The following is a 25,786-nucleotide window of genomic DNA, read 5'->3' on the forward strand; positions in this document are numbered from 1 at the left end:
TATTAAATGAAATTAAATTCAATAGCCAAGTTATTTTGGAACTAATCCGTCACGTTGAGCAAGACGAAGAAGGCAATCATCAGATTCTCCCATACGTCTAATTTCACCACAGATTGCGTATCTATGAACTTTTCCTTCAATTAATTGTCCTGTAGTTGGATCAACATCAACAAAATCAATTTGGATTGAAGCGTGATCATTTGGAGCGATAAGACGTGATGATGTAGAGCTATAGAAAAAAATTTTTTTTATAAAAATATTGTAAAATATATTAACTTACCATTTACGTGGAACATAAAGTTCAACAAGTTCTCCTTTGTCGTTTTGCATGACGAAATAATAGATATAAACCTAAATTATATATACATAATAAATATTATAAAAATACAAAAAAACCAATATAAATTTGGAAAAAACCAAATATTTTTTTTGATAATAATAAAAAAAGAAGACTTGTAAATTTATTTTAAGTCTTTTAATAAATTATTTAAAAAATATGTACATATATTTAGTCAGAACCAAGAGTTCTTCCAGACCCCCAAGCATGTGTACGTGGTGCTTGATTATTATTATTATTACCAGAACCAGGTCTTCCATCCCCTGAAACTCTTGGACCATTCATTGATTGATAACCTCCTACTTCATCAGGAAAATATGTCTTCCTGAAAAAAAAAGTAATAAAAGAATAAAAAAAAAATCTTACAAAAATTGTGGACAAGTTAATAATGGTCTTCCACCATGTTGAAGTGGATATTCGATAGTGGCAAAATAAAAGATATGCCCAACAATAATACCAGCTAATTCATTAATACCACCACCTCTTAATATCATATTAAAACCTAACAATACCCATGGTAAGTACATAGCTTTAAAACGTGATCCAAACCAAAATGATACAATGGTATCCTTATTATTTTGTGCCCAATAATACAAAACTGCCAATACCATTGGTTCAAGGAGAAAATATATTCCAAAAGCCAATGCTATACCAACACTTGAGAGCCAAAGAAATATAAGCATAAATAAGTATTCTCCAGGTCTTCTTGTAAATAAATCATTTTCAACAACTTTTGAATAATTGTACATAAAATACATCATTAAAAGCCAATTGAAACCAGTTGCCGGTGTTAATGGGTAGTAGAATAATGCTGTTAATGGTCTCCATATCTATAAAAAAAAAATATAATAATAAAAAAAATTTTATTAAAAACATACATGAAAATTTTCATAAATATCTTGCCAATTTAAATACATAGAAGCAGGTGAAAGAATTCCTATACGTCCAAGTAATGGCATAACCACACTCCCAGTCATCCAGTAACGTGTAATTTTAGGTATTGACTCATAAAACGTTCTAAAATCCGACATTCTCGAATTTTTCCAATATTAATTTATCCTTGAAATAAACATTTTTTTATAGAATTATTAAAAAATATCAACATTTAGAGAAAAAATAATATTCACAGTATAAATATTATATTTGAGGGGGTTGACAATCTTTCGTTGTAGGATACGATGCATTTATATAAATTCTCTAACATTAATGGGATTTTAATTTGAGAATATTGAAAACTAACTCTCACTAATATATAAATGTATTATCAAAAAATAGTTGTTTTTTTTTTAAAAAGTAATAGGATAATAATAAAATTTACTTGAAAAAAATCCATCATAATTTTTTTTTTCACTTTTTTAGTGTATACTTATAGATTAACTACTTTTTATATTTTTTATAAAAATGATAATAATAATATATAGATATAATTAAATTAAAGTTAAAAATATAACTGTTTGTTATGTAAATCAAAAAAAAAATAACTATCGTCAATCTTATATATTTTCTGATTTGTTAGATTATAACATTATGATGACGTGGTATTACAACAAATTAATTATTATCATACATGTAAAAAGTATATATAATAAAATTTTTTAAAAAAAAATATATTAACGTCTTAAATTCTTATTATTAATTAATAGTGATTTTATATATTTTACATATATAAAGATTTAAATTTTTTTTTTTTTGCCAATACAGGTTATAAACTTTTTTATATTAAAAAAAAAAGTATTTAAAATATAAATTTTTTTTTCCTAAGAAATGTATAATAAAATTTCTATATTTATTAAATACTAATAAATTATGGTAGATAAAAAAAACAGTTATAATTTGTAGAAATTATTAGATTTAAATTATAAAATACATATTTCTTTATGAATATGTTTATTAATTTTATATAGATATACATAGAGTGACATCAGCGTACATTTATTCATTGCAGGAAACACATACACAAAGAGAAACGCCTTGCTGGCAGATATAAAAATCAATTCCATTTAACTATTATTTTTGTCTCTGTCACAATTGTCGATATATATATATAATTTTTTTTTTTTTTAATTTAATATAAAGAATTGCTACTTCGTATCATTTAGAAGAATGGATTCGGAAACTTCATCAAATACAGATATCGTTGAATTTACCATTCGTTCAGCTTTCCAATCTTTTGACGATCACAAGGTTAAATGTTCATTGGAATGGACTGTTCTTGATATGAAAAAACATTTACAGGAAACTTGCCCATCAAATCCGGTAACTTTTTTTTTATTCACTTTTATTATTCTTTTTATTCTATATATATTATATAGGAAGCAACAAAACAAAAGTTAATTTTTTTAGGTAAATGTTTAAATGACTCACAAACTTTAAGAGATATATTAATGTCCCATCAACGACAATTAAGTGAAAATTACAATTCATCATCACTATCAGAACAAGGCAATGATGATTCATTGGATTTAGAGACACCAAAAATTATTCATTTAGTTGTTCCAATAGAAAAACAAACAACTGAAGATAGAAATGTTCGGGAGAATGAAGAGAATGAATCACAAAATAGGAGAGATGATCAGGCACAAAGTGGTAATGATACGGAGGAAAGTAACTCTTCCAATAACGAACCTCCATCATCTTCAGAGGGAATCCCAAATATACCTGGTTTTGTTAGTCCAACAATTACAAATTACGATCCATCAAATCCATATCATATTTATTATCAGACGTATCTAACACAATTAATTCAATACCAACATTATTATGCCAATTCTTTGCGCCAAGAATTAGGATTAAGGGAAACTTCACCAATGCCATCATTTCCATCAATGAATATTTCATTTCAAACAAATGTTCAACAACCAAATAATGTAAATAATGGAGGTTTTGACAATGGAAATAATAATAATCAAGGAAATAATGTTAGATATAATGATATTGTTAGAAATTTTAATGGACTACGCGTTGGTTTTATGGGTATTTTGTTATCTGTTCTTCGATTTTCTGCTCTTACATTATTGATGATGAATTATGTAACATTTGACAGACTTTCAATTGTTATTGGTATTATTACTGTTATGTGGATTTTGAAAATTTACAGAGATAGGGGACAAGTTGTTGCTAATAATAATAATGACGAAAATGAAAGAAATTTGAATGTAAATCAACAACAACAACAGCAACCACCAAATGAGAGTGTTAACAATGGAGGAACAGAAAATGCTCCTGAAGATGAAAGAGTAAATTTATTAGAAAAAAAAAAACTATAATTTAATATTATTTTATTTTAGGATACTCTTCTACAACCTGAAAATAATAATGAAGAAGAAGTATTTGAAGGTGAAAGAAATGAGGAAGGACAAAGAAATGATTTACAACCTGAAGAAATGATAAGAAATGAAAACATCTTAATTACTGCTTGGAACACATCTCTAAATTTAATAACTTCATTTATCTATTCAATCATCCCAGAAAATGCAGGTAATGTAAATCAATGAGCATATTTTTACATATGTACCATTAAAGAAAAAAATATTAATTTAGTATATAAATAAAAATAACACTATTATTGTTGATTTGTATAATTTGACACATTTATTTTCACACTCAAAGTTACACCAGTTACTACTCTTTATCACGAGAGTTAATGTTTATGTAATAAACTTTTATTAAATAATATTTTAGAAAGACAAAATATTGATTTTAAAACAAAAATGTTAAATAAATCCGAAAATGATATAAAATTAATATGAATATTTGTAATATAATATATATATAATTATATATAATTAAATATAAAAAATGTTATTTGTTTGTAATATAAATAATACATCACAATTAGACATTTGTGTGTTTTTCTATGAAAAATACACATAAAAAAGGTTTTTGGCCACATTATATAGGCTTTTTTTTAGGAAATATGTATAATGTATTATTTTTGTTTAATGTAATATCTGATAAATTTTTGGTATACGTGTATCTTTCAATTATTTTTTTCGCTATTAAAATTCATAATCTTCATCTGCCATATCTATGGCCCACTGAAACTTTTCACGGTGAGTTCTGCTAAAAACTTTTTCTATCGGTACTTCCATTTTTTTACACCAAGCAACAGTAATTCGAGGATCAAGGTAATTTAATTTAGATGTTGAAAGTGCTATTTGTTTATTTTCATCCTTATCCGTTCTTTGGATTTTTAATTTCCTCAATTGTTCTTTCACTCTTTCAACTTTTTTTTTTAATTTTTCCTTTTCTTTATCTGATGCTTCTGATAAAGCTGTTTTGGCTTTTTTTAATTCTGATTTTTTTTCTTTTATCTAAATAAAATAATGTATTAAATTATTTTTTTTCTCTTCAGAAACTTACCTTTGCTGCTAAATTTTCCATACTTTTTTCATGAGTTTTTGGAACAGCACGTTGATGGTTACACAAAATGGCGACTTGTCTGTTTGCTCGATTATATGATAATAATTTATCTGGGATTGTATCTTTTTTATTTGATAATTTCATAAGTTGATCTTGAAGAGTAAATGAAGCATTGTATGTACGGAATACTTTTACTGTCAATCCTGGCATCAACGTTTGAAGATGAGAATTAAGTGTTGTAGTGTCAAGTCTATCAAAAAGATCATCACTTGGATCTTTATTTTCCATAAAAATTTTTAAATTTTTATAAACAGTTTTCTCAACTGGAACTTGATTGAAATATCTGATACTATCTTTACCAAGAAAGTCAAATTCAACAACATATTGTTTACCATCTAATTCATCATGAAGTTTGATATGTTCACAACGTAAAGAACAACAACCAACAGTATCAGCTGCTTCATCAACGTCCTTTTCATTACCAGCTCTAAGAGCTAATTTGTCAATAAAATACAATGCAACGGCTCTTTGTCTGATTCTCATTTCTTTGGATTTCCAATCAGCACGATAAACTTTTCTAATTTCATCAATTTTTGTCTTTAATCTTCTAGCTGTTTCAAATTTTTCATAATCTTTTTCACCTTTTAGTTTGGAGGATGGATTAAGCATAATATATTTATTATTACCAAGAATATTTTCATTCCAACAAACTAACCATGCTACAGTATTATCATGTCTAACCTCCTTCCATCTATGCCCTTCTGGTGGATCAGGAATTTTATCTTTGGAACAATTTATTATGACATCTTCAGGCATTACACGTCTTTTAAGCTTCCCCATCTTTGGATGACCTCCACGTCCACGGAATAAACCTGGTGGTTCAATACGAAAATTACCAATTTTTTGTTTATGACCATCAATATAAGCAAAACCATACTTCTTAACTTCTTCTTCTTTTTGATTTTTTATAACTTGTTTTTCTTCTTTTGTCATAGCCTTACGAGCTTCAGTTAATTCTTGAAAATGCTTTGTAATACTAGAAAAATCACATTTGTCTAAATTTGTAATAATTTTTTTCTCCTTTTCAGTCATCACAGATTGCCAATCATTCATAAAATTTGTATTAAACGCCTCTTTTTCAGTGTATTCATGTCCAATCATACGAGCATAAAATGTTGCTACTTCCTCAGTTTCATCTGACAATTTCATAACTTTTCCATTATACTTAAATACAACATTATCTGGAAGCCTTTCATAGGGTGGAGCAAACATAGGCCCATTATGATGTAAAGTATTCCATTTTACTCCTTCAGGTTTTTTTTCTTCCTGCCACCATTTCCAAACTTCTTCTTCCTCCTCTTGTTTAACTTTTCTTCTCTTTTTTGGTGTCTCTTTTTCATCTTTAACCTCTGTCTTCTCTTTTTTTTTAGATTTTTTTTCTTTTACAGGTGTTACAACTTCTTCCTTAACTTTCTTTTCCTTTTTATTTTTTTTCTCTGGAATATATTCATCCTCCTCATCAGAATCCTTCTTTCTTTTTTTCTTTGATTCTTTAGGTTTTTTATTTTCACCCTTTCGTTCCTCCTTGACAACACGTTGACTCCAAGGAATGTCATCCTCACTTAACTCTTCCTGTTTAAGTTCATTGACATTGACATCCTTCATATGGCATTCATCAGAATATGTTCTATAAATAAATGTTACATATATATATATATATATTATAAAATATATAATTAAATTAAAAAAAAAGAAAAATTGTATCATAAAAAAATATGATAGGTAAAAAAAAAGATCAACATACCTGATTGAAATATTCTGACAACCAGACGACATTGGAGATGAAGCAATAGTGGCGGTCATAACTAAAAATAAAATAAAATAAAATTATTTTTTTAAATTAAAGTATTTATTTATAGATGTTAAAAAAAAACAAGTACAAACTAAGAATAATAATTTTTTTTAATCAACGTTGAATTTTTATTTTAAAAAAAAAAACATACAAAATTTTTTTTTTTCTTCCTAATTTTAATATTTATAGTAGTAGTCAATGTTTAAAGATTCTATTGACATACCAACGATGTAATTTTAAAGACATTTTTTTTTATTATTAAAAAGCTATATTTTTGTAAATGTTTTTGTATCAATAAATGAAATATTATTTAATATAATTATTTATCTCAGTAAATATTTTTAAAAAAATAAAAGATAAAAACAATTGGTACATGAGAAGTACACCTCTGGAGAGTAGGAGTAAAGTAAAAAATTTAGACTTGTAAATTTTTTCAACTTTTTGTGGTAATATGGAGAAAGAGTATATGGTGATATAGAGAGAGACAGATACATATCATCCCAAGAAAAATTATTTTATACGTGTCCTATTTTAACGTTAAAATTGATATAGATGCTAAAAGAACCCCTATACCAGAGAGAGAGTGATAGAGAGTATTTAATGCGACGATGACCTATGTATGTGTTCGTTGGTAGTGTTGTTATGAGTATATATTCTACAAATATATATATATATCTATATTGATAGATCATTAAAACTATTGAGGGGAGTAAGTAGCGAAGACCTCGAAAGCAGCTACGAACAAGCTCTAACATTTTATACATATAGAAAATGAATGCAGACACTTACTTCTATATTATACAAGGAACCTTTATGTGGAAGTAGCGAATATATATATATATAAATGCGTTTTTCTATTAAATAAAGAAAAAGACATTTAAAAAGTAGTAATATCCAATGAAATTGGCAAACTCATTGTGATTTTGTGGTAGTATATAATAACTATATAAAATAGAGGAATATATATATGTATAAAAAAAAAGCGAAATTGATTGCGCCATATCTTCATGACCAATTAATAATAATAATAATAATAATTTTTCTCTATTAAATTCTATATAACTTTTGTTGTTTTATTTGTTTACTTTTTTCTATAGTTCCTAACTTTTTAAAGTTGTTAATCTATAATCAAAAGACTACTATTTTAATATTATAAAGATAAATTATTTCTTATCTTTTAATAATGAGTGAAAAAAATAAATTATGTTGTACATTAACACCAATAAGAAAAGATGTAATAATCAATGAAATAACAAAAAAAATATCTGAGTTATGTAATGATACCCAAAATACAGAAAATAAAATTTATTTTGTCAAAGAAGAGGAAAAAGGTGATGTTATTGGTAATACAATAAGGGATGTTTTGTTAGATTATGAAAAATATTTTATTGTAAGTATAAATAGTATTAAAAAAAAAAAAAAAACCATATTACAAGTTTATATGTGTAAATAAAATATATATGTGTATTTCATTAAACATCTAAATTTATATTTATTGTGTATATAATTTATTTTTTTAGCAATTAATAGCAAAAGAAAAAGATTTTTTCAATTCTAAAATGATTGATAATGCATTTGTCTCCAGAATATTATGTGATTCAAAATTTCGTGATTCAAATATTGATTTTAATAATATTGTTAAAAAATATAATTTAACATTAGATAAAGAATCTGAAAAAGATGAGTTAAATTCTTTGTCATCTTCACACTCTAGTTCCTCATCATTATTATTATCCTCATATCATTCTACATCTTCAAATACCAATACAACATTGAATAATTTAAAGTTAGATGATCTTGCAAGTAAAGTAGCAGATGAAATATTACGTAAAATGCCAAGTCAAGAGTCTTCAAATGAAATGTTAAAAGCATTAATAACGGAAATAGGTAATATTTGTAAACAACCAAGAAATGTCATATCTAATCAACAAATAGATACTGGTGTCCAAACATTTTTTTCACCCTCAATGACTAATGACATTTTAAAACTTAACAAAAATGACAATTTAAATGAAAAAGAATTAAAAAATGTTGCTCTTCAAACATCTATTATTACAACAACAACAGAGGAAGGATTATCATCAACATCTAAACATTCTCAAGATACTTTATCATCATTTAATATACCATCAAATATTTTAAGTAGTGAAGATTCATCTACTATTTCTAAAAATCATTCACCAGGTCAAATTGATTTTAAAAATATTCATAATAATCATGATTTTATTGTGTATGAAGTTAATATTGATGGTTCTATAGCTAATGTTAATAAAAATAATGTATATAATTTAGATGATATCCCTAGGAAAAAAAGATATTCTCCTAATGATAAAAATTATGAATCAGAACGAAATTTTTCTTCAACAACATTAAATAGAGATAGAGAAAAATATATACTAAAAATAGAAGAAATACAATTAGACAGTACAGACAATGAAAATATTAGTGGTAAGTAAGGAGATATGTATAATATATATAATACATACTTTTTTTTTTCAAAGATTTTTATATATGGGAAACTTAGATAGTATCAATCTTCTTTTATTTTTTATTTTAAAATAAGGTCATTTTTAGAATATAATAACATTGCATCAAAAGATAATACAAGTGTATGCTCTAAGAATAAAAATATAAAAAGACTACTTGATAATGGTTCGACAACTACTACCACTCTTTCATCAATTTCTTCTATTCCTAATTCTATTTAATATATATGTATATCTTTATTTTATATATTTAACTATTATTTATAAAGTGATAATCTTTTGTTTTATATGTATTTATAAATTTCGTTTAAATTAAAATTCTATCGTGATATTATCTCTAAATATTTAGTAATATTTTTTAATAATAAATAATAGTAGTATTATTTTTAAATTTAGCTTTATTGACCAATAACTTTTCAAAATTTTAATTTTAATTTATAATCAAATGCTGTAATCATCTATTAATTAATATATATACATTTCTATTTTATAATATATATTTTATTAAAATAAAATGTGTTCTGGCTGTGGAGTTCAAAGGTAATTTTAAATAAAAAAAAAAAAAGTAACAACAAAAAAATTAAACAAATATTTTTTTATATCCATATATTGATTAAAAACAAAAAATTTTTATTTTTTTTAGTATATATATGAATCCCAGAGCCAAACCAGGAACATCATACAATCCAACTGTATATGAACATTATGCAAATTTAATTTCACACTTATTTCCAATACCATTTTTTGGTTATGGAATGTTACAAATGATACAACAATGTCATACAAATATTCAATATTTAGTTTGTTGTATTTATACATTCTTTACATTACTTCTTTTTACAATGTCTTCAAGTTATCATTTTAGTGAATTATTATTTAGGCCTTTTAAACCAACATTAAGATATTATCTTCATATTACTGATCGGGTAGCTATATATTTTTTTATAGCATCTTCTTATACACCATGGTTAGTATTAAGGCATTGTGATTCATTTATTGGAACTCATATGAAATGGATAATTTGGACTTTTGCAGTATTTGGTTGTTCTTATCAAATAATTTTTCATGAAAGGTAAATGATTATTTATAATTAAATATAAACATATAAACATATATATATATATTTTAATTTAACATTAAAAAAAAATATTACATTTTTTTATTTATTTAACCTTTATTATTTATAGGTATAAAACTTTTGAAACAATTTTATATATTTTTATTGCAACGATACCGGCATTTTCATTAAATTCAATGACTGATCAAACTGGATTAGAATATATGATTATCGGAGGGTTGGTATATTTTTCTGGTGTTATATTTTTTAAGATGGATGGTAAAATACCATTTGCTCACGCTATATGGCATTTTCATGTTGTTTTGGCAGCATCTATACATAGTTATACAGTTTATAAATACCTTATAATACCTTCAAAATAAAGAAAAAAATTATTTTTTTTTTTTTACAAATTATAGGAATAAAAAAAGTATTATATATATATATATTATATTTTAAAAAAAAGAAACTTTTTTTTTGTTTAATTAATTAATTTATCATTATATATTAAACAATATGTAATTGTGTTTATATACTTTATTTAATTAATTTTTAAACTAACATTATAGTTATTAAAATAAATTTTACATTCAATATAAAAGTTATCTTAATTATATATGATATTCCGTAAAAAGATAAAATTTAGTGTAATGTCCATTCATTGTAACCTGTCTATTGATAACTTTTTTTTTTTCTTATTAATTTACTACAACAAAAGTTTTTCATTTATTACATTTTAAAGGTATTCGTTACACAATGTTACTACCATTTTAAATATAGTATCAAAAAAAGTACCATTAAAAATTACTTTTTTTTTATATATAAAATTTAAACTACATTTTAAATTTGTTATGACAAAACTTTAAAAATTGTTAATAAAATATTACATTTAATATAATTAAAATATTGTGCTAACATATATTTTGATAGGTGGAGAGATACTCTTTAGTAACTAATATTTATTCTATATTAGAAGTAATTAACGAATATCTTTAAGTCTTCAATTTTGATAAATTACCAGTAAAAAAATATATAAAATTAAATGTTATTTAAAGTTTTTTATAGAAGTATAAAATTATAAATAATTTTTATTTTAATCTTATATATATATTTGATAAGATGATATTTAATTATATGTATATATTTTATTATTTAATTATTTTAAGTATTGTACAAGTAAGTATTTTTATTTTTTTAATTATCAATTTATTATATTTATAGATTATTGAATCTGAAAATGAAATTGATTCTTTGGTAAGTTTTAATAATTAAGTTATAATTAATAAATAAACTTTTTTATAGATACCGAAAGAAGGGTAATTTTTTAAAATATAACATTAAAAAGTACATATAATAGAATTTTAAGATTAAAATCAAAATCAATTTCAAAAAAGATACCATTTGAAACATCAAGAAAAAATAAACAACATCGTAAGATAAGTGATTCAAGAAGAAAAGATGAGTTTATTTCAAATACCAATAACCACGAAATGTTATTTTCAATTGATACATTAGGCAAGTTATTTTTTTCCTTTAATATTTATAACTTATAAATGTACATTTTTAGAAGATCAGATAAAGAAACCTGAAAATATATCAATTAAAACATTAAAAATAAATGATACTATCAAATTTAGTAAAGCTGCTGAAATAGACAGTGATGTTATTGAAAAGATTGAAAAACCTGTATTATCTATAAATGAGCATAAATCTCAGGAGGAAGAAAAAAAGTTTAAAGAAGAAGAGAAAAATAATGATGTTAAAGAGTCAATTAATATAACTTTAAAAATTTCAAGTACCACAGAAAAGGAAAATAATTTAAGTATTGATGTTGTAAGCAAGAAGAATATTACTGAATTAAAAAATGAACCTGAAAATAATTTTAATATACCAGAAGTTAAAAAAAAGTCATTAAAAGAATCTTTTTTAAAGGAAGAAGTGGAAACAATTGACATTACAACAATAAGTAGTATTGAAAAATTGGAAAATACAAAAGATTTTAAAAGTAAAATGATAGATAAAAGTGGTAATAAAACAATTATTAATGATACTGAAATTATATTTCCAACAAAAGCAGATGAAAGTTTAAATGATACACTTTCAAAATCAAGTAATTTTACAATTACTGATGCAATTAAAGTTGTTGATTTTGAAAAGTCACCCAATAAAAGTGCAACTAAAATCAAAGAAAATCAAAATAATGTTACAAAATCAGAAAAAAATTTTCACAATATATTTTTAGGTAATAGTTTAAAGGAAAATTTGAATGTATCAAAAATTGAAATAATTACTGGTGTTTTGACTAATGAAACAAAAATAAACACATCAAAAGTTTTAGAAACAGTTAATGATACAAATCAAACAATTGTTAATGTAACTGCTAGTACTACCTTGCCTTCAACAACTACATCACTAGTGCCAATTAAAACAACTGATACAATTATTTTAGAAAATATTTCTAAATCAAACAAAGAGAAAACAGATGATGTTAAAAATGATTCCAGAAGTAATATTGAAAATCAAAAATCTACATTTTTTGTTGTTAAAATGAGAGGTAATAAAGTTATTGAGGAAATGAAGTTTGATGATGAAATTGAAGTAAGAAAGTTTCTTTCAACAACAACACAACCACCTCCAACAACTACTTCAACTACAACCACAACAACAACAACCACTACAACAACAACCACTACAACAACAACTACTCCAACTACAACTCATCCTCTTCCTCTTCCTCCAACTCCAAATACATTAATACCAAATGAAGTTGCTACAACTTTAGTACCCAGAGGAATGCCACCAAGTGCTAGACCACCAAATGATGATATAATAAAAAAATTAAATACAGCAATAGACTTTATAACAATAGCCAAAGAATTAGGAATCTTTCGTACCAATTAATAAAGAAAAAGAAAATTTAAATATTTTTTTTTCTTAAAAATTATGATAATTTTATTTTCTCATTTCATAGAATCTCTTCCCCTAAAAAAAAATTTTTTTTTTACTTATAACAGTTTAAATAGTTCATAAAGAAAATTTCCTTGATTTGACATTATAAGTTGTTTAGTAAAATATAAACATTTCACACCCTTTTGACAAATACATTTCTCTTATCAAGTTTACAATATAATTACATATACTTTTCCAGGGGAATTAGCACTATTTTAATTTTAACATAAAATATTTAATAATTCCCCTTTTTGAAGGTTATTTTATTTCAATAATAAAAAGGTAAAGTTTAAAAAGAAAAACTAATAGAAAAAATACCCCGAATTTAAAGAGAGATTTATGTTTTCAAATACTTTGATTTGAATAATAATATATATGTTGTATTAAATATTGAGTATAAATATAATTTTTAATCAAAATGTGTTTTATCATTGAATATTTCTCTATTGAAACTTTTATTAGTATACAAATTTTCTTTGAGCCAGTTATGTGTATATATAAATAAATATATTATATTTTTAATGATAAGATGGATGGTTATCATTTTTATAAATGATAAAATAATAAACGTAAAGTAAAAGAAAATATTTTTTTACAGTTCAATAATCAATTGTATTTGATAATTAAAATTATTGGATTAAATATATAAATTATTTGCCTTGTTATGTTTTGAAAAAAAAAAAGTTAACCTTCTATGACTAATAAATTTTTAAATAAAAAAAAAGTTTGATTTTTTTATGTCATAGTCTGGTAAATTAAATATAATAGATAAAAAATTATTAATTCAAGCAGATGATTTTGGTATATTTTAATTTAATTTTTTGAAATTAAGAGAAAATGATTTCATTATAATATATTCAGTTTCTTATTTCAATGACATTTTTATTTTCAAAAAATTAAAAAGTAGTTAAAAGACAGATGCACTTATAAATTATTCATATTGGTTTGATAAATTTAACATGAAATGAATCAACAAAAAAGTACATTTAAATATCCATAATTCTGATTAATAATAAACATAATTTTTCTAAAAAATTGATTGTTATTCTATCTGCTTTTAAAAAAAATTTTAATAATGAAATAAATTGTGAAAAAGTTTGAAGCTGTTGTAAAATATTTAAGCATGACTTTGTAATATCTAATTATTTTTTTTTTTAATTATTTCTAGTGGCAAAACGATAGTATATAAATAAAATTTATCATACCATGATATTTTCTTATATGCCGTTAACTTTCTCTTTATATGTAAACATACATTTTTATATCACATAATACACTATTTTTAACTGAATGTTTGTTAGAAAAAATTTTTTTTTATATATTCTGGTAAAAGATATAGATAACACATTCTCATTAAACTACAATATACATAATTTTCATTTAAAAACTCTTTTATTTTAACAATTTGAATATATATATATTTCGCGCCAAATAATTGAAATATAATGTTAAAAGTTAAACAATATATAGTGAAACCCATATGATGATGTTTAATCATATAAACAATATATATAAATTTCCTATAGTTTGATTGGCATTTTATACATTTCTATAATTTATTTTAACTTTAATTCCCCTTGTTATCTATATCTATTTTTAAGTATATACATGTAATATTATATCCATTAAATCAAAGAAGTAAAAATGTGACATTTCTTTAATATATAACAATTTTACAAAAAAAAATTGTTACATCTAATATATTTATAATTTTGCCTCAACTTATACATATTCTTTCCATTTACTCTATTTCAAATACAAATATAAAAATTTCGTTTGTGTAGTTATCTATATATATTGTTTCGAGGTAAAAAGTATGCAAAAATATGCGTATATATACAAATGTGTTGTATAAAATATAACATTTAACGTCACTTGAAAATTTTTGGTTGAGTTTATGATTCATAAAAATTTGATGTTATACAAGAGAGAGAGAGGCTGGATATGTATAAAATGGATGGTTCTTTAGTTTCTAACATTTTTCGAGGCTATAGAGATGCATAGAAATATTTTAATGTTTCATTTATTTTTACATTCCCATCAATTGAGCGAAAAAAATTTTTTTTTTATTATTATTTCTCATTTTATTTTTGTTTCAAAATATTTTAATATTTTTACTTATTGTGTAATAAAAATGTCGTTTATGTTTTATTAAATACCTTTAGTTAACTCCTACTTTTTATAAATATATATTATATATTTGTTTTTATATATGAAACTAAATTTTTAGTGCAAATATTTTGTTACTATCGTTTTTTAATAGAATGTATTTTGATTGGTAGCAGAAAATTTATTAAAAAAATAAATAAATATTAGACATAACTTTGTAAGATTTATTATATGCATTTCATAGGCTTTAAATAATGGAGTTTTTTTTCAACATGTATCATTGAATTTTTTCTTTTAATATTGTAGCTTACATTCATTTCTACTGTTAAATAAATATTTCGAATATTTTATTTTATTGTTTTCAATTAAAAATTATCCAATAAATGTTGACCGCAAGACTTATGTTATTATAAAAAAAATACTATTGATTAAAGCAGAGAATAAGGATCATATAATACAATTTTTCCATGTATAAAAATAAGTGCAAACAGGGGTGATTTTTGAAAATTACAAGATATTTTTTTTATTTCATTTTAGATTTACTGATCTCAATTGTTTATAGAGTCGATTAAGTATATTTAAAATAATTAATTTATCATTCATTGGTTTTTGTTACTTTTAATGTATTCATTTAACACTCCATCTATTTTACTTTTTTAGGCTTATTTATACATTATAACATTTGTAAGATAAAAGTTATTTTAATCCATCATAATATTTACATCATTCATTTATAAAAAACAAAATGCTTGTGATTTAATTTTTAACATTTTAATGTTTTTTATTGTCGCAGATTTATTTTAGCTAACTTTGTCTGTAAATATTGGAGCTGTTATTATAATAATTAAAAAAATGAAGTTATTGTTTTGCATATATGCATTTAATATTAGAGAAGACCATTCAACAAAAATTTTTTTATTTAAAATTACTATTACTGAGTTTAGAATTTATTTTTTTTATTAATATTTGAAAATAATATTCGATATGAATATATTTTTTAAAGTGCCATTAACTATAATAGTAATAAAACCATAATTAATTGAATTATATTGCTTGTTATGAGTTACTTTTATACATATAAATAATAGTAACGATAGCATTGACCTAATAATAACCTTTGTCACTATACTTGAGAACTCAAGAATGAACTAAAATTTACAATACCCATTTTTATTCTTTCATTAATATATAAAAATTTTCTTTGCGTTTTAAGTAAATATTATCTAAAAGTAATTATCTTTTGATTGATATTTCAATACTTACTTATTACTAAAAGTCAAGCTTAATAATTTCTTTTATTTATTTTCAAACATTCTTTTGTCTGAAAAAACTATGTATTAACACTATTGTTCATAACTCTCCAAATTTTAAACTTTTGCTTTGTAGTATTTTTTTTTTCTATTGAAGAAGTTGTCATGTTAAAACATTTTGAGACAAATTCTATTTAAATATTGCGTACAATAATTATGAAAATTCAAGTACATTTATTTTAGTACTTTACTACGTTAACATTGTCAATAAGTTAAATTTAATCACTGATTATGATATCTAACTTGGAACAAAAGAATTTTTTTTTTTAACACGATGGTCATACAATTAGGCTTGTTGTAATAATGTTAATTATACGGGTAATTTTTTAATAACAACATAGCAACTAAGTATTATTTCAAAATATTTTATTTCCTTAATAGTTTGTAAATATTTTTTTTTCTTTAAGACACCCTTAGAAGGTTAGAGTTTATATAATTAAAAATAATATTATGTTTAAAATGATAAAATAATTTTACCAGGGGTTAATGTCGCTTTCTACTTTTTAGAAAATTAAATTTTTTATTATAATATGGATATATATTATTCCACAAACTGGGAAATAACAGTTATTTAACATGAGAATAACAATGATACCGTTAGTTGAGTTATAATAAAAATGTATTTACTACTATTTTTCACTAATTATCCATACACCAAAAGTATATAATAACCCTAGATAAATTTAAATAGCCCAATATTAAATTTAAAATTAGAAAAAAAAAATTTATTTTATGTGTGGATTTATTTTATATAAGTTAGAAAATATATAATAAAATAGTTATATAATATGGATTTTAAATGGAGCGTTTTTTTAATTAATTATTTTTATTTTTATTTACTTTAAATTATATATTTTTATATTTTTTTTTAGAAAATATGTCTAAAGTTCACAGAACCAGAAGTTCTACTACGAAAAAAACGACTACTACTGTTCCTGAAAATGTTGATACTGATAGTCGTGAAGCATCTATACTTTCGTAAGTCTTGTTATACTATCAATCAATTGTAATGTTTTTTTTTTCTTCAGAAATTCTTCAACATTGTCTTTTTCTCCTAGTAAAAGAACGAGACTTCAGGAGAAAGCTCAGTTGTCTGGACTAAATAACCGTCTTGCAGCTTACATTGAAAAAGTTAGAAGTTTAGAAGCTGAGAATGCTGCATTGTCAATGCGTATTCAACGTATTGAAACTGAAGACCGCAAGGAGGAAAAAGATGTAGCTGCAGCATGGAAGAAAAAATGTGATGAACTTAGAAATCTTGTAGATTCCCTTAGTGCTGATAAAACAAGATTGGAAGTTACAAGAAATAAAGCTGTTCATGAAATTACTGATGTAGCTGCACGCTTAGAAAGAGTTGAACGTGAATTAAAATCAACTAGCGATGCTTTGCTTTATGAACAAAATTTAACACAAGAACTTAAAGCTACGGTTGAGACAGAAAAAAATCGTAGAAATCATTGTGAAAATGATAGAAGGAAGTTGGCTGATGAAAATAAGGAGCTTAAAGACAAACTTAAATTGTCAAAAAAAGCTGTTGAAGATGAAATTGTATTGCGTACGGATCTTCAAAACAAAGTTATCACATTAGAAGAGGAACTTGAATTTGAAAAAGCTAATAATAGAAGAAAGATTGATGAATTTCATAAGAAAAAAACTGAGGAGTTGACCATTTTACGTAATGAAATGGATCGTAGCTACAATGATGAATTGGTTCAACAACTTCAAGCTATGAGAGCAGAATGTGATGGAAGAATTGCTCAAAATAGAAAAGAAATAGACAATATGTACAAGAAAAAGTTTGCCGATTCTGCTAATTTATCAAGCAAGGAGCGTCAAGATTTGGCTGGTGCTAGAGCTCAAATTAGTCAATTAACTGTTGAGATTCGTCAAATTGAAACTAAGTATAAAAACGCTTTGTCAGAAAAGAGCAGATTATCTGATCAAATAGAGGACTTAGAAAATCGTTTATCTCATGCTGAGAAACGAGCAGAAATTCAAATTGCTTCTAAGAATGAGGATATTGCTAGATTAGAAAAACAGATTCAGGACTTAATGGATGATTACAGTGGTCTTATGGATATTAAGATTCAACTTGACACTGAAATCGAAGCCTACCGTCGTTTACTTGAAGGTGAAGAAACTAGATTAAATATATCTAGTGAAAGTTTCAATAGTTCAGGATTAAACAATAGTCATAACGCCTCACGTGCTTCATCATTTTTGACTAATCTTTTTAGTTCAACATCAAGATCTACAAGAGGAACTAAGAGACCACGTTTGGATGAAACTGTTTCTGAATTTGTAAATAACCCAGCAGTAATGAAAAAAATTAATCAAGCTAGATCAACATCTGAATCATTTTGTGCTGTAACAATTGAAGAATTCCCTGAAAATGGTGATTATGTTAGACTTAAAAACAATTCAAATGAAGAGGTTCATCTAGGTAAATGGCAGCTATCAGTTAGTGATAATGAAGAAAGAGCATTAGACTATACTTTTAATGAAAAGTACATTCTTCCACCAAGTACAACTCTTACAATCTGGTCTAAAGATGCTCCTCTTGCTACAAATAAAGGAGACAATATAGTTATGAAAACCTCTAACTGGCCATTTGGGGAGACACTTCATGCGACATTAAGTGATGCTGATGGAGAAAAAATGGCTTCCCGTGATATCTATTCCCAGGAAGAAGCGATTGAATTTTTGAAGAAGAATCCAGATCAAAATTGTTGCGTTATGTAGAAATAGAATATAAAGCGCACGTACTATACCGGATCTCTAACAACAGTTGATATGAAATGTTTGAGGCAAGAACTGAAATGTTCTTATTTTTTTTAAAATGTATTTCTAAGTGTAAATGTTTTGTATTTTATATGATTTTTAACTAACGTTATATTAAAAATTTTTTTTTAAATGTGATTTTTTATTTTTGTAATTTTGAATAAATTAATTAAAATAAATTTTTTAGCATTATCTTTATTAATGTGTAACTTTAACGTGGTATGTACAAAAAAAAAATGAAAAATTTATTTTTTATCAGTTTTCTTTTTTATTAATTTTCTTATAGAATCCATGTTCATTCCTCTTGATGTAGAAGGTGTACTGAAAAAATAACAATGTTATAATTAAAATTTCAACTTACTCCCAAGCGCTATTATTACTTTGCCATGATGACCCATATGGTGTTGAGATAGAAGAAAACCCTAATTTAGTTTTCATTAGTTTCTGACTTGCAGGTGTCATTCCCATAATTTTACCATTTAAAGAATTCGACCTAACAGAACCGTTATTAATAGGTTGTGAGTTTTCACGTTTTTTTGCCTCTTTTGAAGCAATAATATTATCAATTAAATTTCTAGCTATCTGTTCTTTTTCAGAAATATTAGAAATCTAAAAAATGAAATATTAAAAATAAATGTAAATTATATATTACCCTAAATGAAGGAGTACTACTACCAACAGTTGTAATATCATTACCATCCAGTCTAAATGGTGTGCCATCTATATAACCCCATGTCATTTCAGGTGAATTATTACCTTCTTCAGGTTGAATATTATCTAATATTTGTTCTATTACTTTATCTTCTTCAATTCTTTTACCCGTAATATCTATTTCTGGGGGTCTAGCAAAAATATCATATCTAGGTTTAACTTTTTCTATTTGTTTATTATTAAAAATGTTTTCATCTAATCGTGTGCCTTCTTTGTTAATAGAAATTTTACTAACTTGATTTTGTTTGACATACTCGGCCACTGTTAATGGTGCTTCTTCAAGGGGACCAAAAAAACCAGTTTCTAGTGATGATTTCCATCCAATAGGTTGTTGAACTTTTGAACTTTCATTATTTGCAATAGCTAACGCCTGTTCATCTGCTTCAGGTAAAGGTTTAATCATTGCTTCATGTCTTGCATTATGATCTTCTATAGATTTATAAATCCATTTATGTGATTTTTTAAAATCTTCATTTTGTTTCTTTAATATGAAATCAAAATCTCGATTATCTTCACTTGTGTAACGATTTAAATAGCTATCAACATTATAATCATCCAACAACGTCTTTGGTTCTTTATCACATTTTTCATCTTCACTATCAGAAGCATCATCTCGTGGTGTTGCAACAGTTGAAGGTGTACTCTGACTTAACGTCCTAACTGAGTAACATTTTTTAAGTTCTTCAATTTTTTTAGTATCGCCCTCTTTGACAGCATCAGAATACTCTTTTTGAGCCTCAAAACAATTTGATTAGAAAATCAAAACCTAAAAACATACACGAAGTTTTTTTAACTCTGGATAGTAGTCTCTTTCAATTATCCTTTCTAATCCTGTTATAAAAGTTTTTTCATCCAATACATGTCTTTCAATTTTACGCTTCTCTACTGTTTGAATCTTAGGATTTATTTTCTTTTGAGAAACTTTTGTATTTACATCAGGAACTTTAAATAACTCCTTACTTGTTGTTGGTTGGACATTTTTATCCATTTACTAAAAAAAATATTAATTTAATAAAAAAAAAATCAACAAAAAAAAGTTTTAAAATTATACATTTATAAGAATAAGAAATAATTTAAGATACATAAAAAGTAGTTTAGTTATTTTAAAAGAATAATCTTATAATGAAAACATTGGTAATATATATATTTGGCAATATGTTTCGTTTCATGTTGTTACAAAAGTTAAACCCCATTCTTAATATTATATATACAAATAAGTATTTAAACATATATTCCCCCACTTCCAAATCATTATATTTAAAATATAATTATCTAAAAACTATTGATTACAGAAAAATGTCATGTAAGTTATTTATATATTTAAAGTAAATATTTATTATTTATTTTTAAGGTGGAATAGATAAAATAAAAGATAAAAAAAATCCTAAAGAAATATCAGATGAGGAATGGAAAAAAGTTTTGTCTCCTGAGGAGTTTCATATAACTAGAGAAGCAGGTACAGAACCAAAATTTTCTGGTGAGTATGATAAATTTTTTAAGCCTGGAAAATATACTTGTAAATGTTGTGGAATTGATTTATTTTTGTCGGAGAATAAATTTGATTCAGGTTGTGGATGGCCTGCTTTTGATAAATCTGTTGATCAAGACTTGAATATAATTCGCCTTGAAGATAATTCTTATGGTGTCACAAGAACTGAAGTTCGTTGTAAAAATGTATGTTTTTAAAAAATTTCTTTAATATTATAAAAAAAAATATTTTAGTGTAATGCTCATTTGGGTCATGTATTTGATGATGGACCAAAAGATACCACAGGGGAACGTTATTGTATCAATAGTGTTTCAATAAATTTTGAATCTAAGAAATCTGAATAATTTTAATATTTTATACATATAAATAAAAAACCAGTTGTGAAGATTTTTCTCAATCTTTTTTTTTTCTACTTTTATATAAAGCTTTATAGAATAAAAAATTATGTTGATACTAAAAAGTGCAATAATTTTTTCAGAAAATTTTGCTTTACATAATAAATTCAAAAAAAGTTTTAATATTAGTATGTACCACAAAGTGGTTATTAAGGTGATTTTGAAATAAAGTTTGACTTAAGGGTAATAAAGATCGCTTAAAATGTTTTTGTTGTTAAGTTCGTGTAAAAAACAATTTTAATTTTAGATTAAAGATCTTGAAATAGAACTTTAAGTCTCCAAAATTTGTGTTTAAATTTAAATATACTTTATTCATTGAATAGATTATAAGTCTTCATTGAACAATTTTTTCAATATGAAAATGAGAAGATAAAATATCTAAAGTTTAATGCTTTTTTGAGTGAAATAAGCGTCGTTAAAAGAAGGCTTATCACTTTTATGATATAAGCAATAAAGTATTTATTTTAAGACTTTTTTAAAGTAATTTTAAAAAAAATTAGAAGAAAAAATATTTTCGTCTAATACATGAAACTATAGCCTAAAAAAATATGATTTCTTTTTTAAAAACTTTATTTCTGTAAATCGAATTTTTTAAAAATTAAACAATTACAGGAAAACATTAATAACTTTATTCAGAATGAAACTATTAGCAAACAGCTTTTGATCACAATTGAAGAAAAATTTGAAGCATATCATAATAAATTTTCTGAAATTCATTGTTATTTTGAATTACTGTATGACGTTCCAAAGTTATTATTAAAATTTTTAAAATTAAGAACGTTAATTTGTTATAAAATAATGAATGACATAAGTATGTTTAATTTTTTATAATTTATTTTGAAACCTGTTAAGAGAAAAAAATTTTGATAAAAGTTATAGTCATGTAGAAAATGTTAAAAATTTTTTTTGTAAGTATCTTTAAAATGCTTTAATTAGCATAATTATTTTTTTATAATTTTAAAAAACCTTTATTAAAAGTCTTCTAACGACAAAAACATTAAATAATTTATCAAAACATACTTTTACATTCATTTGGAAGGTTAAAAAGAATAACAAGAAACGATATTTTTGTGATAAAACATCTTAATACATATTTATTTTGAAGAAAAAATTCCATTATTAAAATTGTATTTTGAAATGAATCTTTAATATGTACTACTTTTAGGAAAAAATTTATGTCTTTTTAAAATTAGGCTATTGACATTCGGAGTTTAATAAAAGATAAGGAAAACTTTGGAATTTAAAATACTAAAAGTACACAAATTCAAATTCTCAAGAGTTATAAAATTATAAATAGAGTGAAAAATTTAAATATTTGTCATATATTAATAAGGAAGAAATTACGTCTGCCTTTAAAAAATTTCAATAATTTTTTTAAAAATAATGATATCCAATCCATGAATCAATTATAAAATAATTTTTTAGTTTCTCAATTAAAATAATAAATATAAAATTATAAGTTCATCTTTGTAATGATATAAAAATGATTTATTTGTAAATTATAATCTAATAAACTATTTTTATCATAAATTTTACAATTTAAATTAAAAATCATTTTTAGACAAAGTTAAAAGATTAAAAATATATTAACAATGCATTATATTATTGTAATGAAATTATAATTTTAGAATCTAAGTACAAAATCATAACTTTGGATGTACTTTTTAAAATGATATGATATATCTATACTTCACTATTTTAAATGATAAAAAAATATTTTTATTAATTAATTTTTTTATTCATTAAAAAGTTTTATTTTAATCTTTTTTTAACAAAATGTATAATTTACATATATTTGTTTAATTTAATAACTAAACAATAATCATCATTACTTCAATCTTATTATACTTACTTTTTTTAAATGTTTTTTTCTTGTTATATTATTAAAAGATACAAATATTTAGATAAATTTTTGAATAAGTAATATATGTTAAAAAGATGTATGGTAATTTAAATATAAAAGGTTACTACATTTTCTTTTTATTTATTATTTAAATAAAAATTATATATTTTGATTCTATTAAGTTTATTTATTTATCAAAATTTTATTTCTTTTTTACATTATAGAAAATGCATTTAGAGAGGGAGTACCATAGAAATACTCAAAACATTTTGTTATTTATAAATAATTTTTTTTTACTATAAAATGGTTCATTAACATTATTATATTGTCTAGAAAAATTGGTAGCTATAAAAAATATTATTTTTAATTTTTATTTACCAAAAAAAAAAATAAGTTATAAAATTATTTATGCCAAATAGGAGAAAGTTAATAAACCAAAATATGTTTTTTGTGGTTTATTTTATTTTTATATTATTTAATTTGGTTAGTTGTTTTGATACAACTGTTAGATTGTATCGTGATTTATTAAATGATTATGAACCTGATGTTCGTCCCTCTATAAGGCATGATATGCCAATTAATGTTATATTTAGTTTTTCATTAACACAAATAATTGATGTTGATGAAAAAAATCAAATAATTACTACAAATGGTTGGATTAATCAAAAATGGAATGACTATAAACTTGTGTGGAATCCTAGAAAATATGATAATATTACAAAAATTCATATTGCTTTTGATAAACTTTGGAAACCTGATATTGTTTTGTATAACAATGCTGATTCAGAATATACAAAAAGTATCTTAAGTACAGATTTAATTGTTGATTATCAAGGTAATGTTACATGGATATCTACTGGAATATTTAAAAGTAGTTGTCCATTAGATGTAAGTTTAAATTATTATAATATTAAAAAATAATTAATATATAATTAGGTTCGTTATTATCCATTTGATAGTCAAAATTGTTATTTAAAATTTGCTTCATGGGCATATGATGGAACTAAAATTGATATATCAACAAATAATAATTCTGGTGTTCAGTCATACTATATTACAAGTACAGAATGGCATTTAAATATGGTAAAATCTGAAAAACAAACAACATTTTATTCATGTTGTGAAGAGGCATATCCATATATTGATATTATGATAAGTATTCAACGTCGTCCTCTATTTTATATATTTAATCTTATTTTACCATGTGTTTTGATTTCAATAATTGCATTGTTAGGTTTTTATATGCCATCTGATTCTGGTGAAAAAGTAACATTAGGTATAACATCACTTCTATCAACAACTGTCTTTCTTATGCTTGTAGCAGAAGGAATGCCTCCAACATCAGAAGCATTACCACTAATAGGAATATACTATGGTGTAACAATATTTATTGTTTCATTAGCTACAACAATGACAGTTTTTACATTAAATATTCATCATTATGGAATTCAGGGAAAAGAAGTACCGTTAATAATTCAATGTATTGCTTTTAAGTTTTTAGCACCAATTATGTTGTTACGGATTAATAAATATCATTCAATTACCAGTCATGTTGACTGGCTTTATAACAAATATAAAAGTAAGAATTATATAATTAGTTTTTTTTTTTGCAAAAATATAATAATACTTTATTTAGAAGAAGAGGAAGAATTATTAGAGGATAGACCATTTCTTAAACCAAAAATAAACAATAATAATACATCAGAAACTCCTACAACTGATGACGAAAAATGTCAGAATGATTTTTTATTTGTTTTAGAAAAACTTCATACAACAATGGAAAGGTAATAAAATTTAAATTAAAAATAAATAATTTATTGTTATTCTAGGAATGAATTTAGATTAGCAGAAAAAGATATCAGGAATACAAGGAAATTAGAATGGCAACAGGTAGCCTTAGTTTTAGATCGTTTTTTTTTAATAATATTTATACTTGGAACATTAATAATTTCAATGGCAATATTATTTAAACGTCAAATTGAATTATTATTTTAGCAAAAAACAAAATTATATATTTGTAGTTAAATAATGTTATACATTTTATTGTGAAAAACAATATCAAAAAGTTTATCAAAATTTATTTATATAAATGAATAAATATGTAT

General features: G+C 23.6%; 11 protein-coding genes across 11 annotated transcripts; 7 read left to right on the plus strand and 4 right to left on the minus strand.

Annotated features, from left to right (window-relative positions):
• Positions 1-30: 30 nt before the first annotated feature.
• SRAE_2000138400 (40S ribosomal protein S21) lies at positions 31-330 on the minus strand (the record flags this gene model as incomplete). Its single annotated transcript, XM_024652330.1, has 2 exons — positions 31-229; positions 281-330. The coding sequence occupies 2 exons, from the start codon at positions 328-330 to the stop codon at positions 31-33; spliced, it is 249 nt and encodes an 82-aa protein (XP_024505917.1).
• Positions 331-508: 178 nt separating this feature from the next.
• Positions 509-1,368, minus strand: SRAE_2000138500 (Derlin-1; the record flags this gene model as incomplete). Its single annotated transcript, XM_024652331.1, has 3 exons — positions 509-662; positions 704-1,167; positions 1,216-1,368. 3 exons carry the CDS (start codon positions 1,366-1,368, stop codon positions 509-511), a joined length of 771 nt encoding a protein of 256 aa, XP_024505918.1.
• Positions 1,369-2,440: 1,072 nt separating this feature from the next.
• On the plus strand, positions 2,441-3,831 carry SRAE_2000138600 (LD48048p; the record flags this gene model as incomplete). Its single annotated transcript, XM_024652332.1, has 3 exons — positions 2,441-2,593; positions 2,650-3,573; positions 3,625-3,831. The coding sequence occupies 3 exons, from the start codon at positions 2,441-2,443 to the stop codon at positions 3,829-3,831; spliced, it is 1,284 nt and encodes a 427-aa protein (XP_024505919.1).
• A 504-nt stretch (positions 3,832-4,335) lies between these two features.
• On the minus strand, positions 4,336-6,797 carry SRAE_2000138700 (Topoisomerase 1; the record flags this gene model as incomplete). The annotated part of the gene is made up of 5 exons (XM_024652333.1): positions 4,336-4,650; positions 4,700-6,386; positions 6,504-6,564; positions 6,703-6,721; positions 6,771-6,797. 5 exons carry the CDS (start codon positions 6,795-6,797, stop codon positions 4,336-4,338), a joined length of 2,109 nt encoding a protein of 702 aa, XP_024505920.1.
• Positions 6,798-7,734: 937 nt separating this feature from the next.
• SRAE_2000138800 (Hypothetical protein) lies at positions 7,735-9,259 on the plus strand (the record flags this gene model as incomplete). Its single annotated transcript, XM_024652334.1, has 3 exons — positions 7,735-7,941; positions 8,072-8,999; positions 9,126-9,259. 3 exons carry the CDS (start codon positions 7,735-7,737, stop codon positions 9,257-9,259), a joined length of 1,269 nt encoding a protein of 422 aa, XP_024505921.1.
• A 292-nt stretch (positions 9,260-9,551) lies between these two features.
• Positions 9,552-10,477, plus strand: SRAE_2000138900 (Hly-III-related family-containing protein; the record flags this gene model as incomplete). Its single annotated transcript, XM_024652335.1, has 3 exons — positions 9,552-9,577; positions 9,681-10,109; positions 10,225-10,477. 3 exons carry the CDS (start codon positions 9,552-9,554, stop codon positions 10,475-10,477), a joined length of 708 nt encoding a protein of 235 aa, XP_024505922.1.
• Positions 10,478-11,228: 751 nt separating this feature from the next.
• On the plus strand, positions 11,229-12,995 carry SRAE_2000139000 (Hypothetical protein; the record flags this gene model as incomplete). The annotated part of the gene is made up of 5 exons (XM_024652336.1): positions 11,229-11,270; positions 11,316-11,348; positions 11,397-11,410; positions 11,461-11,609; positions 11,662-12,995. The coding sequence occupies 5 exons, from the start codon at positions 11,229-11,231 to the stop codon at positions 12,993-12,995; spliced, it is 1,572 nt and encodes a 523-aa protein (XP_024505923.1).
• A 4,344-nt stretch (positions 12,996-17,339) lies between these two features.
• SRAE_2000139100 (Lamin Tail Domain domain and Intermediate filament protein family-containing protein) lies at positions 17,340-19,204 on the plus strand (the record flags this gene model as incomplete). The annotated part of the gene is made up of 2 exons (XM_024652337.1): positions 17,340-17,440; positions 17,491-19,204. The coding sequence occupies 2 exons, from the start codon at positions 17,340-17,342 to the stop codon at positions 19,202-19,204; spliced, it is 1,815 nt and encodes a 604-aa protein (XP_024505924.1).
• A 284-nt stretch (positions 19,205-19,488) lies between these two features.
• SRAE_2000139200 (Protein DGCR14) lies at positions 19,489-20,942 on the minus strand (the record flags this gene model as incomplete). Its single annotated transcript, XM_024652338.1, has 4 exons — positions 19,489-19,564; positions 19,605-19,852; positions 19,896-20,690; positions 20,733-20,942. The coding sequence occupies 4 exons, from the start codon at positions 20,940-20,942 to the stop codon at positions 19,489-19,491; spliced, it is 1,329 nt and encodes a 442-aa protein (XP_024505925.1).
• Positions 20,943-21,250: 308 nt separating this feature from the next.
• On the plus strand, positions 21,251-21,787 carry SRAE_2000139300 (Methionine-R-sulfoxide reductase B2, mitochondrial; the record flags this gene model as incomplete). Its single annotated transcript, XM_024652339.1, has 3 exons — positions 21,251-21,257; positions 21,306-21,628; positions 21,677-21,787. The coding sequence occupies 3 exons, from the start codon at positions 21,251-21,253 to the stop codon at positions 21,785-21,787; spliced, it is 441 nt and encodes a 146-aa protein (XP_024505926.1).
• A 2,335-nt stretch (positions 21,788-24,122) lies between these two features.
• SRAE_2000139400 (Nicotinic acetylcholine receptor family and Neurotransmitter-gated ion-channel transmembrane domain and Neurotransmitter-gated ion-channel family and Neurotransmitter-gated ion-channel ligand-binding domain and Nicotinic acetylcholine-gated receptor, transmembrane domain-containing protein) lies at positions 24,123-25,676 on the plus strand (the record flags this gene model as incomplete). The annotated part of the gene is made up of 4 exons (XM_024652341.1): positions 24,123-24,569; positions 24,618-25,260; positions 25,318-25,465; positions 25,511-25,676. 4 exons carry the CDS (start codon positions 24,123-24,125, stop codon positions 25,674-25,676), a joined length of 1,404 nt encoding a protein of 467 aa, XP_024505927.1.
• Between the last annotated feature and the right edge of the window lie 110 nt (positions 25,677-25,786).

This window comes from Strongyloides ratti, assembly GCF_001040885.1.
Source record: "Strongyloides ratti genome assembly S_ratti_ED321, chromosome : 2".
Lineage (NCBI taxonomy): Eukaryota > Metazoa > Nematoda > Chromadorea > Rhabditida > Strongyloididae > Strongyloides > Strongyloides ratti.